This window comes from Thunnus thynnus, chromosome 10 (assembly GCF_963924715.1).
Source record: "Thunnus thynnus chromosome 10, fThuThy2.1, whole genome shotgun sequence".
Classification (NCBI taxonomy): Eukaryota; Metazoa; Chordata; class Actinopteri; order Scombriformes; family Scombridae; genus Thunnus; species Thunnus thynnus.
The window spans coordinates 3,106,043-3,118,134 of NC_089526.1; the positions used below are offsets into that span (position 1 = coordinate 3,106,043).

Below are 12,092 nucleotides of genomic sequence, written 5' to 3' on the forward strand. Positions count from 1 at the left end.
AGAGAGAGAGAGATGTAGTAATAATGTAAATAGTAAATACAGTCAATAAGCACATTTGAGGTAAACAAGCGAAGTAAAATAAGTCTGACTGAGTCTGATGGAGTTTTAAATTTAAAAGCACATCTCCCAGTTTCTTCAGGAATTCTCGGTACAAAAAAGAAAATTTTAATATTTTATTCTGTTTTTTTCCTTTTTTAATAAATTATGTAAAGCAAGAAATAAAAAGTCTATAGTCAAACAGCAGAGGAGAATTTCACTCAGCAGCATCCCGGCTATAAATTAAACCCTGTAGACGTTCAGATGGAGGTCGGGTCACGTTCACACCACAATCCGGATCGAGACCACTTCCTCTAAAGTGTCTCTGTACGGTCGCTGCGTTCAGATCTGCCCAAACGAATCGGATCAAGGAGGAAAACCAACCAAAGATGGATTTGGTGCAAAAATGTCAGAACATATGATGACACACAGTAATGATGCTGTTTACATTTTTAAACAATGAGCTTTAAATATGCACTGTTGGAGTTTTTTATTTTTTAAAAAGCATTTTATTTATTTTCTCTTATAACATTCAGTCATTGTTGTTAAAAGTACAAAATCACATTTCCAACAGAATTAAAATGTCTCAAATGTTCTAATAGTCCAGGTGAAAATTATGTTCACTTTTTATAATAAATAAAAGCATGAAACTGGGCACACTTGTACAGTTTGGGGCCTTGAACATTTTCAGACATGGAGCCATAAACGTGGCCACTACGAGGTGTTTTTGCGATGGCTCCATGTCTGGTACAAGTGTGCCCAGTTTCATGCTTTTATTTATTATAAAAAGTGAACATATGACCTGGACTATAAACTAAACTAACAAACCCTGTGAAAACACAATGACAAAGACCAAATATCACATGTTTGGAATATTTTATTTCACGTGAAAACTCTTCTGCAGTCTGACTCCACTTCTCAGGTCAGCGAGTCCTCACGTGTGAGACGTTCGTTCATTTCAAATCACACAAATCTGGTTTTTTTTGCTGCATCACTGCGTCAACAGATGTGTCATGTTGCCACACAGATGTTTTCATGCGTCATGTACTTAAAGGGGGTCGGGGTCACCCTAATCTCCTGCCCCCCTCAAAAATAAACTACCTCACTTACCTCTAGTGGTATTTAATTTAATAAGCTTGGTCCTGATGTGCCGATGTGTTTGAAACATCCACCTCGATACAACTGTGTTTGTTATACTCAGTTTTGAAAAATGACCTCACTGTGGACTCGTTTTCTTCATTTCTGTGGACAGTTGCTGTCCGACCGCGTCAGAAATCACTCAAAGCCGACAGTCACAGAGAAGCGTCGTTTAAACTCGGAGCTTAAAGGTGCATATTTTCAGAGAGTCTCTCCTGGAAGGCAGACATACCGTTGCACTCGGCTGTTCACATGAAAAGTGACTAATAGTCGTGTCATGAATGAAAAAAGGAGAAACTGGAACAAGAGGGTTGAGACCTCGGCTCCTTTCTCACCTCCTCAAAGCTGACGAATCACCGCGTGAAGTTGGGAGTGAATGTCAGGTAGTCCGAGAAACGGCCGAACTCAGCTGGAGAGGAGCTTTAATGGGCTGAAGTCTGATACGGCCGCCATTAGAGACGAGGAGGGTTAACCCTTTCAGCGTGTGATCCGACACCTGCTGCACACACACACACACACACACACACACACACACACACACACACACACACACACACAGACACAGACCTCTATAATGATGTAACTGCTGCTGGCTTTTGATTTGCAAACCTGGAATCAGCAAACGTTGCTCAAACGGTGATTTAAATGATTAATCGACTATCAGAATAGTTGCCGATTATAAAAACTTTAGCTAAGATGGTTCATTAAACCTGCCAAACATCGACATGTTGGTATTTATCTGCAGCCTCACAGAGCTGCACCACAGATGTTTCAATTTGAAGAGAAAAAGCAAGATAAATGTGTTTTTTTTAAATTTACACACAGTTATCCATGTGTCTGATTTAAATGTGTTATTACCTCAGACTGTACCAGGAACAGCTGAATAGATCATTTTATGTGTAATTTGTAAAGTCAGAACTGTTTATTTTTCCAACCTTTTCACAGGATGCACACAGAATTTGATCTGGAACATCATCTTCTACTTTCTGAAATTGTTTTTAAGGCGTCAAGAAACAACTTCTCTTTCTCGCTCCGTTTATGTTTGTTTGTTCTTTTCAGTAAATTGTTTCTTTAATCACATTCAGACGGATCTTTCATCTCTTCATCCACACAGGAAGCCGCGTCGGACTCAGCGGTTCTACTGACCCACATCAGCTGGCGGCCGATTGGTCGACCCAGTCCCACACGTGGACGGAGCCGTCCGAGGCGGCGGACAGCAGCGTCCGCGGCCGCTCGGGATGCCAGACGTGGGAGGTGACGAAGACGGGGACGCCGTCATTGGACTGTTGGGATGAAACCGTGTGACCGCGGTGCTCGAACAGCGGCTGAGCTTCCTGCAGCGCCGCCGTCCAGACGGACGTGTTGTAGATCTGAACCGCTGCGCTGAAACCTGCGAGAGGAAGAGACGAAGTAACTGAAGGTAAACAAAAGTTCTTATTTTTGTCATATTAACTAAAAGTCTATTAATTATGTCAGAAATACCAGAACCAACACCAGTACCCTTAAAGTGATACCAGTACCAACACCAGTACCCTTAAAGTGATACCAGTACCAACACCAGTACCCTTAAAGTGATACCAGTACCAACACCAGTACCCTTAAAGTGATACCAGTACCAACACCAGTTCCCTTAAAGTAATACCAGTACCAACACCAATACCCTTAAAGTGATACCAGTATCAACACCAGTTCCCTTAAAGTAATACCAGTACCAACACCAATACCCTTAAAGTGATACCAGTACCAACACCAGTTCCCTTAAAGTAATACCAGTACCCTTAAAGTGATACCAGTACCAACACCAATACCCTTAAAGTGATACCAGTACCAACACCAGTTCCCTTAAAGTAATACCAGTACCCTTAAAGTGATACCAGTACCAACACCAGTACCCTTAAAGTGATACCAGTACCAACACCAGTTCCCTTAAAGTAATACCAGTACCAACACCAATACCCTTAAAGTGATACCAGTGCCAATACCAGTACCCTTAAAGTGATACCAGTACCAACACCAGTACCCTTAAAGTGACACCAGTACCCTTAAAGTGATACCAGTACCAACACCAGTACCCTTAAAGTGACACCAATACCCTTAAAGTAATACCAGTACCAACACCAATACCCTTAAAGTGACACCAGTACCCTTAAAGTAATACCAGTACCAACACCAATACCCTTAAAGTAATACCAGTACCAACACCAGTACCCTTAAAGTGATACCAGTACCAACACCAGTACCCTTAAAGTGATACCAGTACCAATACCAGTACCCTTAAAGTCATACCAGTACCAACACCAATACCCTTAAAGTGATACCAGTACTAATACCAGTACCCTTAAAGTGATACCAGTACTAATACCAGTACCCTTAAAGTGATACCAGTACCAATACCAGTTCCCTTAAAGTGATACCAGTACTAATACCAGTACCCTTAAAGTGACACCAGTACCCTTAAAGTGATACCAGTACTAATACCAGTACCCTTAAAGTGATACCAGTACTAATACCAGTACCCTTAAAGTGATACCAGTACCAATACCAGTTCCCTTAAAGTGATACCAGTACCAATAGAGAACTTCATTCGATACCAGTCATGTGAAGCATTCAGTTGCTGGTACTCGTCTTCATCCAAATGATTTTTAAATACATTTTGTGTTCAGATTATTTAAATATTTATTAAATAACTGTACGGTGAAGTTTTATCACCTCAGACTGTTTTGGGTCGTAGCTGCTGCGTTTGTGGACCAATCACATCGCATTAAATCGACCGAAGCTTACAGTGATTGGCTGTGAGAAAAAAAACATACAAATAGTCTTTTTTTTCTACATCTGGATACAAAAAGGATCGAATGCAGGTATCAAACTACTCGTTACTGCGTTATTTCAGTCAATATTGATACCTGGAACTGTTTGATTATGACTTAAATATTAATTACATAAAGGTTCCGTGTCATTGTTTATATTACACTTATGTGGATAATTATAATGCTATTGTGGAATTCTTTTGTCATTTTCAAGTTTATATTATCATTTTAATATTGTCCCCTGTAGGCTTCCATACACTGTGTGTGTGTAAACTGACCCGACACTGAGACGCAGTCGTCCAGCGCCGGCGCCCACGACACTCTGACATCATCCGGGCTGCAGCGACGCGTCGGTACATCCAGCTGAGCCTGACACACGGCTCCTCGCAGACTCCTCAGGTCTGAAACCAGCGCCCGTCCGGACGAGGAGAGTCGAACCAGCCTGCAGCCGGACGGGTCCGGACGGGACGGACCCGCAGTGGCGTCCGTCCACCAGAGGACGGATTCACCCGAGGACGCGGGCGGAGCTGAAAGCTGAGGAGCAGCGGCGGCAGCAGCGGACGTCCGGGTGTCTGCGATGTAAACGCTGCCGTTACAGCAGCCGGCGAGGAAAACGTCGTCACTCAGAAACTGTAGAGAACTCAGAGGATCCGCTGAGTCCGACGCTGTTGGGACAAAATAATAAAAACACACAAGTGATGATTCTGAAATAACTGAAACATCATAATGTGTTGAAACAACTGGAATGTTACTGGTTTGAATGTGAAGGCCAGCTGGGAAATCTAAGTAGAAGAATTAACTCTGTTAGTTTGAGTGGCAGGTTGGTGTCAGTGTTTGTTCTCAGGCTGTAACAGACTCCAGTCAGTGATGTCTGCTGGGTAATGTGGTTAACTGGAAATGTGGAAAAATAGCTGAAATATAAATGTGAAGTTCTGAATCACCGTTAACTCATCTACTCTGTAACTCAGACGCAGCTGAGCGACTTCTGACGGGAAGAGAAGGTCAGACAGTCAAGTCTTAAAGATTCAGAAGACATTGTTATGTCTTATTTATTAAAGGACGAGTTCACAGTTTTTGAAGTGTGTCTTAAACCAACAGTCAGGAGGGAGCTGTGTAAATCTGATAAATTACCTCAAGTGATGTTGCGTTAGAAAGAAGTGATATTAGCAGTTAGTGTAGCTCCTCATCTCTGCTGGAGGCTACATTAGCTACTACTAGCATAATACTGCACTCACGTCATGTCCCATCTACGTTAAAGGGCGGGTTCACAATTTTTTCAAGTGTGTCTTAAAACAACAGTCAGGAGCCCAAATGAACATTAAACCTGTTTTTCTTGCTGTAATCATTCCTCCTGTTCATACTGACCAGTAGAAGATCCCTTCATAATGACCTTACAATGGAAGTGATGAAGGACAAAAATGTATTTAAAAGTTTATCTGAAGCTAATATGAAGCTTCAGTGTCCAAATGAGTCAAAACAAGTAGATATCTTTCAACGTTACAGTCTTTTTAGTGCCAAAGTTCCTCTTTTTGTTACTATACTTCCACCTGCAGCTCAACAGGGAAACACTGTCCGAGGAAACACAAAGAGGGAATTTGATGCTAAAAAGACTGTAAATGTGTCAGATATCCACTTGATATGACTAACTCAGACTGATGAAACTCCATCACTTCCATTGAAAGCACATTTGAAGGATCTTTTAATATCCAGTATGAACAGGAGGAATGATTACAGCGAGGAAAACCTCTTTCACTGTTACTATGGACACCTGACTGTTGTTTTAAGACACTGGAAATATTGTGAACTTGTCCTTTAATTTAAACGTCTGTTGGAAATTAGTTTTTTAGAGGAGACGAGAGACAAAATTCACCCTGAAGCTTCAGTGTGTTTAAGAATTATATCGACCCACAGATCATTATACATGAAGACTTTGAGTTTAATCTTTAATATGCAGATTAAATAGTTTCTGTTCATCTATATTCTCTCCCTGTTCTGTATCAGAGATTTTACTCCACATCTCCGACCCAGTGCATGAAGGGAAAATCAGGTTATATTGTTCATGCTGCATTTTAATTTTCAAATTTGAATTAATATTTGAATATCATTAAAACTATATTTTATCTGAGTGTGAAATTTATTCTCTACACAGAACCAGTTAAAAGTGTCTGTTACATTTAACAGCTAAAGTTTCCTGGATGTAAAACTGATCGATTATAATCAATCACTGACGGTATTGATCAGTGTTTAAACTGCAGGAGAAGAAGAGTAGATCTCTCGGTGTTACCTAGTTTATAAAGAGTCCGTCCTGAGCTGATCTGCGTCAGCCGGACGTCGCTGCTCTGAGCTCCGTGAAGAACATTCGGCTCCGACGAGAAACGAGCTGCGATCCTGCCGCCGCCGCCGCTCTGCGAATCGCTCCTCGTCCCCTCGATACTTCCTGTTCTCCTGATCACATCTGTCATTGGACGACAAGACGACCACAAAGGATGTAGAAGAAGGTTGAGAAGATGTTTCAGTTCAATCAATTTAACTTTTTAAGATGTATATCTCATGTGCAACATTTTATCTCTGCAATCTATAAGATTTCTTATACTGTTTAAATTATATGGATGTTACTGTAGAGATTAATGATGAATTGGTCTTATTGATGCTTTGCATATCTTTGACTTATGTCAATTTGGTGCCATTCAGAGGCAGATATAATGTTTAATGTGTGATAATAATAATAATAATTTATCTTCTCTTTTGACTGGTTTACTGTGGTATTTTTGCTGCAATATGTTTAATAATAAGATTTATTTATTTATATATCAGCACTTTTGCTCTTAATTCACTTGTTACTTTCTATTTTGGACCTTTGGAGAGTTTTGGTGTTATATAGATGTTGCTATAATGTTAGATTTATTGTCATTGTTGTGTTATTTTCTATTTTTCTGACTAACCTGGATGATGACGTGTATATTTGAGATTAGTTCAATCTCTGCAGTCCTCTGATTGGACGATGCTGCAGCTCTTATGTTTATATATGGAAGTGTTGTGATGAAGGTCGGACAGACTGAAACGTTTAATGATTTAATAAATATTCCAGCAGTGAGTCTGTGTTCAGGTTCTTATTGTTTTCATCTGTCACATGATCAGCTGTGCAACGTTTGTTTTCTAAAAATTTATGTCCAAAAACTAAGTTGTAAAAGTTCAAATTAACAACAAAAAGATACTTAAATAATACGTCACATAGAGCTTTTTATGCTTTTATTGCTCAATTAATTTTTAATTATTATCATTTTACTCTTATTATCTATTTATTTTATAACTTTAGTTTGACTTTTGTCTTTTATTGCTCATAATTTATTTTATTATTTTAACTGTTCTCTTAACATTTACTTAACATTAACAAGGGGGGGGGGTTTAACTTGTGATGTCACACGGTTGCAGGTAAACGTAACTCACCGCTGTCGTCTCCTCCGAGGTCCCACAGCTGCAGGTCAGAGGTCACCCCGTCGTTGGAAACGACACATCTTCAAAAAAAAACAGGACAGAAGATAAAAACAGAAACATCAACTTCTGTCTGTTTGACTGAAGCTCATCTGAACATCTGATATATAAACACACGTCAGTACGATGAGAAGCTCCAGAATAAACCAGCTGGGTTTGTATTGATCCTCGTCAGTCAGGTTGATGTTTGCAGCGTCTGCGTCGTCTTTTTTAATCTGGATTTTAATTTGAGGGTTTTTTGTTTGTTTTGTTTTGTTTTGTAATGTTTTAATTCATTTATTATTCTAAATGTCTTTTCATTTATTCATCTTTCTATTTCTTAATAGCATTAAACTTCTTCTAATGTGTAATAGCTGCTGTTTATTCTCTGTTTTTATGTCTGAAGCACTTAGTCAAATTGCTTTTGAAAAGTGTTACATATATATATATATATATATATATATATAAAAGGTTATTATTATTTATGTGATAATACACAACAATTAACATAAATACAATTACTTTACTTTAAAAGTTTTAACTATTGATAAAATATTCAATAATTATTGATGAATGTTAGTTGCAGCTTGAGAAGAACAATCAGATCATTTATTTCATTTATTTTGCTCTTTTCATGTTCTTCTTTAAAGAGGTTTCACTGCCTTCATGTTTTTCACACCTGCGTTAATCACTTTATTTCAACTTCAGTGACGTAACGTTCATGAAAGAAGCTTCAGAAAAGACAGAGAAGAGTTTCTCAGTGGGAAATAAATCATAATGAATGAACTGACCTGGTTCCTGGGACGTGTCTGAGGCAGCGAACTGGACCGTCTGAGAAGCCGCCGTGGACAACTTTAAAATCCCGTTCTGCACAGAGACCCTGAACACATCAACACACACACACACACAGCAGAGGTTCTGAGTGGCGTTTAATGTCGCGGTAATAAAAAAAAGAACCTCAAAGTCTCGACTTGTTTGTCATTTATTACCTTATTTTCATCAGCGAAGAGTTTTAGTGGCAAACGAAGCTCCAAGATTTCATTTTTGGACGGACGGTGACCTGCGACGCAGACGGCTGCAGACGCAACAAACAAACATGTAAACAAACATGAAAAATCTGATTATTTCCCAACACAAAGTTTAGCTGCTGTGGAAAATAACCACACAGCTTTAACATATAATGTTCATCTGTTACATGATAACAGAGAATAATAAACAGCCCTGAAGCGTTTTGTTTCATGGTGTGTGTGTGTTGTGTGTGTTGTGTGTGTTGTGTGTTTTGTGTGTATTAGTCAGTTTATCTCGTCTGGCTGCAACTAACAATTATTTTCATTATCATTTAATCTGCCCATTACGGAGGCCAGGAGGCGCCATGAAGAAAAAAAAACAACAACTAATTCCTGCTTTTGATTTAATGAGATTCAGCCTCATGTTATTATCTGGACCAGTGTTCCCAGTCACTACAGATCACTGGGCTTTAATAAGGTTTTATTATTAGGTTGGACTAAAGATGTGTAGATGCTTTATAATATCCTGTAGAATACAGATAACAGAGACGTTCATGCTCCTGTTGATGTCGTCCATTCATAAAAACTCAGCTGCATGGATGTACAATTATTAATAATAATAATATAATTATTAAATCAGGAGCACAAAGTAGTTATTTTGTTATTTTGGCAGCCCCTCCAGATCTCTGTAGACAATTATTTTCTCAATTAATTAATTAATTCATTTTTTTAGTCTATAAAAGGTCGATTTAACAAATTGAAAAGTGTTTTTATTCGTCCTGAACGACAAACAAAAGCATCAAACAGTCTCATTAACAGACAATAAACAGTTATTCAATTATCAAAACAGTTGTCAATTAATTTTCTGACGATCAACTAATTGATTCATTGATTCTTTATTTCAGTTCTAGTCAGGTTGTATTAAAATTATCAATTAATCTGTAAATTATTTACTCAATTAGTGTATAAAATAGTGAAAAACTATCATTCACTGTGATGTTTTCAGCTTGTTTTATCTGATTAAAAGTCAAAAATGTTAAAACAGTCAATTAACTGTCATGAAAAGTTCAAACAGCAGCTGGAAACATCAAATATTTGACTTTTTTGCTTGAAAAATGATTAAAATGATGATTATCAGAATAGTTTCTGATGACTGATGGTTGCAGCTCTAACAGGTTGTATAATATAATCAATAGTATCCTGTTGTTGTTGTTGTTGTTTGTTTATCTCTGGTGCAGGAGAGGATGATGATGATGTTCTGTATTCTCCTTTTCTTTGTGTCGTGTTTTTCCAACAAAAAAAACTGAATAAATAATAATAATAACCGATTTGGATGAGACGTTTTCAGAGATTCAGACACTATTTCAATGATGTGAAGCTGCAACGCATCAACAAAGACAGAGAAGAAGAAGAAAACTGCAACTGCAAGATTCAAATGTTTAATAAAAATCAGCTTTTGCAAATGTTTTATGAGAGAAGAAATGGATTTTACAATTCTTTTAGACCTCCAGGAAATAAACAATGAGCTTTGTTTGTTTACAAAGAAACTCTTTAAACCACCAAACTAATTCACTGCACAGAACATTTAAATGTGCTTCTCTGTGAGGTTTGAAACTTGTCTTAACTCGCTGGTTTTAGCCTGATAGATGTCACATGTTCATGAGGAGCTGATTTCATCATCGACGCCATTAAAATGTCCATATAAGGCGACCTGTTCTGCTCCGTTTGTGGGCGAGTTTCATTCACAAAAACGTTAATAAAAAGAGTGAAAAGACGTTGCACATTGATCAGAGTCAATCAGCAGCTGTGATAGAAGATATGAGAGGAGTCATGTGACCATCAGAGATATCAGAGGAGAGAATATTACAACTACAGCAGCTGATGTTACACTGTCAGAAACACCCTGAACCAGCTGTTTACTGATATAAATATCATCATTTGTCTATAAAATGTCATAAAAAAGTGAAATATTCCCATCATAATAATTCTAGAGCTCATCTTCAAATCCAAACATATTCAGTTTCATATGATGTCAGAAAAGCTTCAAATCTTCACATTTGAGACCTGCAAATATTGTGTGTTATTCGATTATCAAATTAGCAGCTAATTAAGTTTCTGTTGATGGACAAATGTCTGTGAATCAACACCAACACTATTCTAATGTGATTTAATAAAACCAGCTGTCATTAATTGTCTCGATATTCGAATGTAAGTTTGCCTTGATGGTCAAAACTGCAATATTCAGTCAATGTTCTGGTGTTAATGAGTCAGCCAGATGATGATGATGATGATGATGATGATGATATTATCAAATAAATTGACTCACTCTTCCCTGACGTCCACTCGATGACCTGCGTGGGAACTTCCAGCTGAAACACATGAAGATCTTTGTACCTGAAGGAAACCAGACAGACGAGTTTTACAAGTTACAGCGACACCAAATTATAAACAGTGTGATATTATTTAGAAAAACTAGAAAAGTGGGTGTGTTTATTTGTGCTCTAGAATGTAACAGCTGTCAAAGAGACTGAAGAAACCAGAAAATATTCACATTTGAGAAGCTGGAATCAGAAAATTTTGATTTTTTTTCTTCAAAGAATGTCTCAAAACGATTCACTGATTATCAAAACAGTTAGCGATTAATTTAACAGATTGATTTATCGACTAATCATTGCAGCTCCACATATTACTAATATAAATATGTGGCTTTGACTAGCCTCTCATAAAGCAATATGTGTGTTCACATTCTTACAGTTAAAATGTATTTTTTGTTCTTCAAACCTTTTCTTATTTTTTTTTTTTTACTAGCGTTTTTACACCAGACTCCTTTCAAAAATGTAGATATTTAATATTCATTATTTCAGCAACAAGCACAAAAAGCTTTGCTATCAAAGATGATTTAATTTATTTTATCAAAAGGAGTCCAACCTTCAATTCGGCATTAAAATAACTCTCCGAGCTTTTGTTTATTTATTCATTTTTTCTCACATTACTGTATTAAGTTTTGTCATCCGGAGATTTTCTGACACCGAGCTGCAGTTCAGCTCATGTTCTCACGTTTTAAATTTAGCATTTTAGCGAAAAAGAAGCTGCTAAATGAAATAAAAAGCGAGCTGAGTTGAAAAACAGCTGAATTTGAAGGATAAAAATACTTTGTGATGTTATTTAACAGTAATTTACACCTGCTGGTAAACACGAGGACATCAAACTTAAGAGATTTTTAAGCGTTAAAAGTTCACAGCAGCTTTATTTTCCTGCTTTCAGCTCGATCAAAAAACTTAACTGTTCAAACGAAAAGTGAAAAGTTTTCTCACGTTTTCAGGGACTCGATGAACCAGTCATCTAAAACATCATCAAACTCTGATTCTTCCATCTTTCCATCATCCATGCTCTCATCCGCGCACTGTTTACTTCCTGTTTCTCACTCCTCTCTCCTATTGGTGGATCATTAAACTGATGTTTACGTCACAGCGACGCCTGTCGGCCTGGAGCCTCTACTGGCGTCTACTGCACGGATCAATAATCAGAGGAGGATATTGAAGAGGTTTATTGTACGTTAATTTATTTTTATAATATGAAAAAAACAGAAATATCAGAGGAAACAGTTTCTGTTTTTATATTAACAAAACTTTAT

At 37.7% G+C, this 12,092-nt stretch overlaps 1 protein-coding gene across 3 annotated transcripts; it reads right to left on the reverse strand.

The window, feature by feature from the left end:
* Positions 1-509: 509 nt before the first annotated feature.
* wdr73 (WD repeat domain 73) lies at positions 510-11,892 on the reverse strand. Of its 3 annotated transcripts, none has more exons than XM_067600415.1 (9): positions 11,773-11,892; positions 10,785-10,852; positions 8,441-8,526; positions 8,243-8,331; positions 7,428-7,495; positions 6,265-6,435; positions 4,259-4,645; positions 2,320-2,563; positions 510-1,669 (listed from the first exon to the last, which is right to left on the reverse strand). In XM_067600415.1, exons 1-8 carry the CDS (start codon positions 11,844-11,846, stop codon positions 2,325-2,327), a joined length of 1,182 nt encoding a protein of 393 aa, XP_067456516.1. In that variant the 5' UTR covers positions 11,847-11,892; the 3' UTR covers positions 510-1,669; positions 2,320-2,324. The 3 variants fall into 3 exon arrangements, with proteins under 3 accessions (XP_067456516.1, XP_067456517.1, XP_067456515.1); XM_067600416.1 differs by having other exon boundaries at positions 510-1,672; XM_067600414.1 differs by lacking the exon at positions 510-1,669 and having other exon boundaries at positions 2,109-2,563.
* Between the last annotated feature and the right edge of the window lie 200 nt (positions 11,893-12,092).

Coding starts and splice junctions, on each gene's coding strand:
- wdr73 (XM_067600415.1), bottom strand. CDS start 11,846: ATGGATGATGGAAAGATGGAAGAATCAGAGTTTGATGATGTTTTAGAT. Junction 10,853..11,772: donor TTCATCGAGTCCCTGAAAAC/GTGAGAAAACTT, acceptor GGTTTCCTTCAG/GTACAAAGATCTTCATGTGT. Junction 2,564..4,258: donor CGACTGCGTCTCAGTGTCGG/GTCAGTTTACAC, acceptor TTCCTCTCGCAG/GTTTCAGCGCAGCGGTTCAG.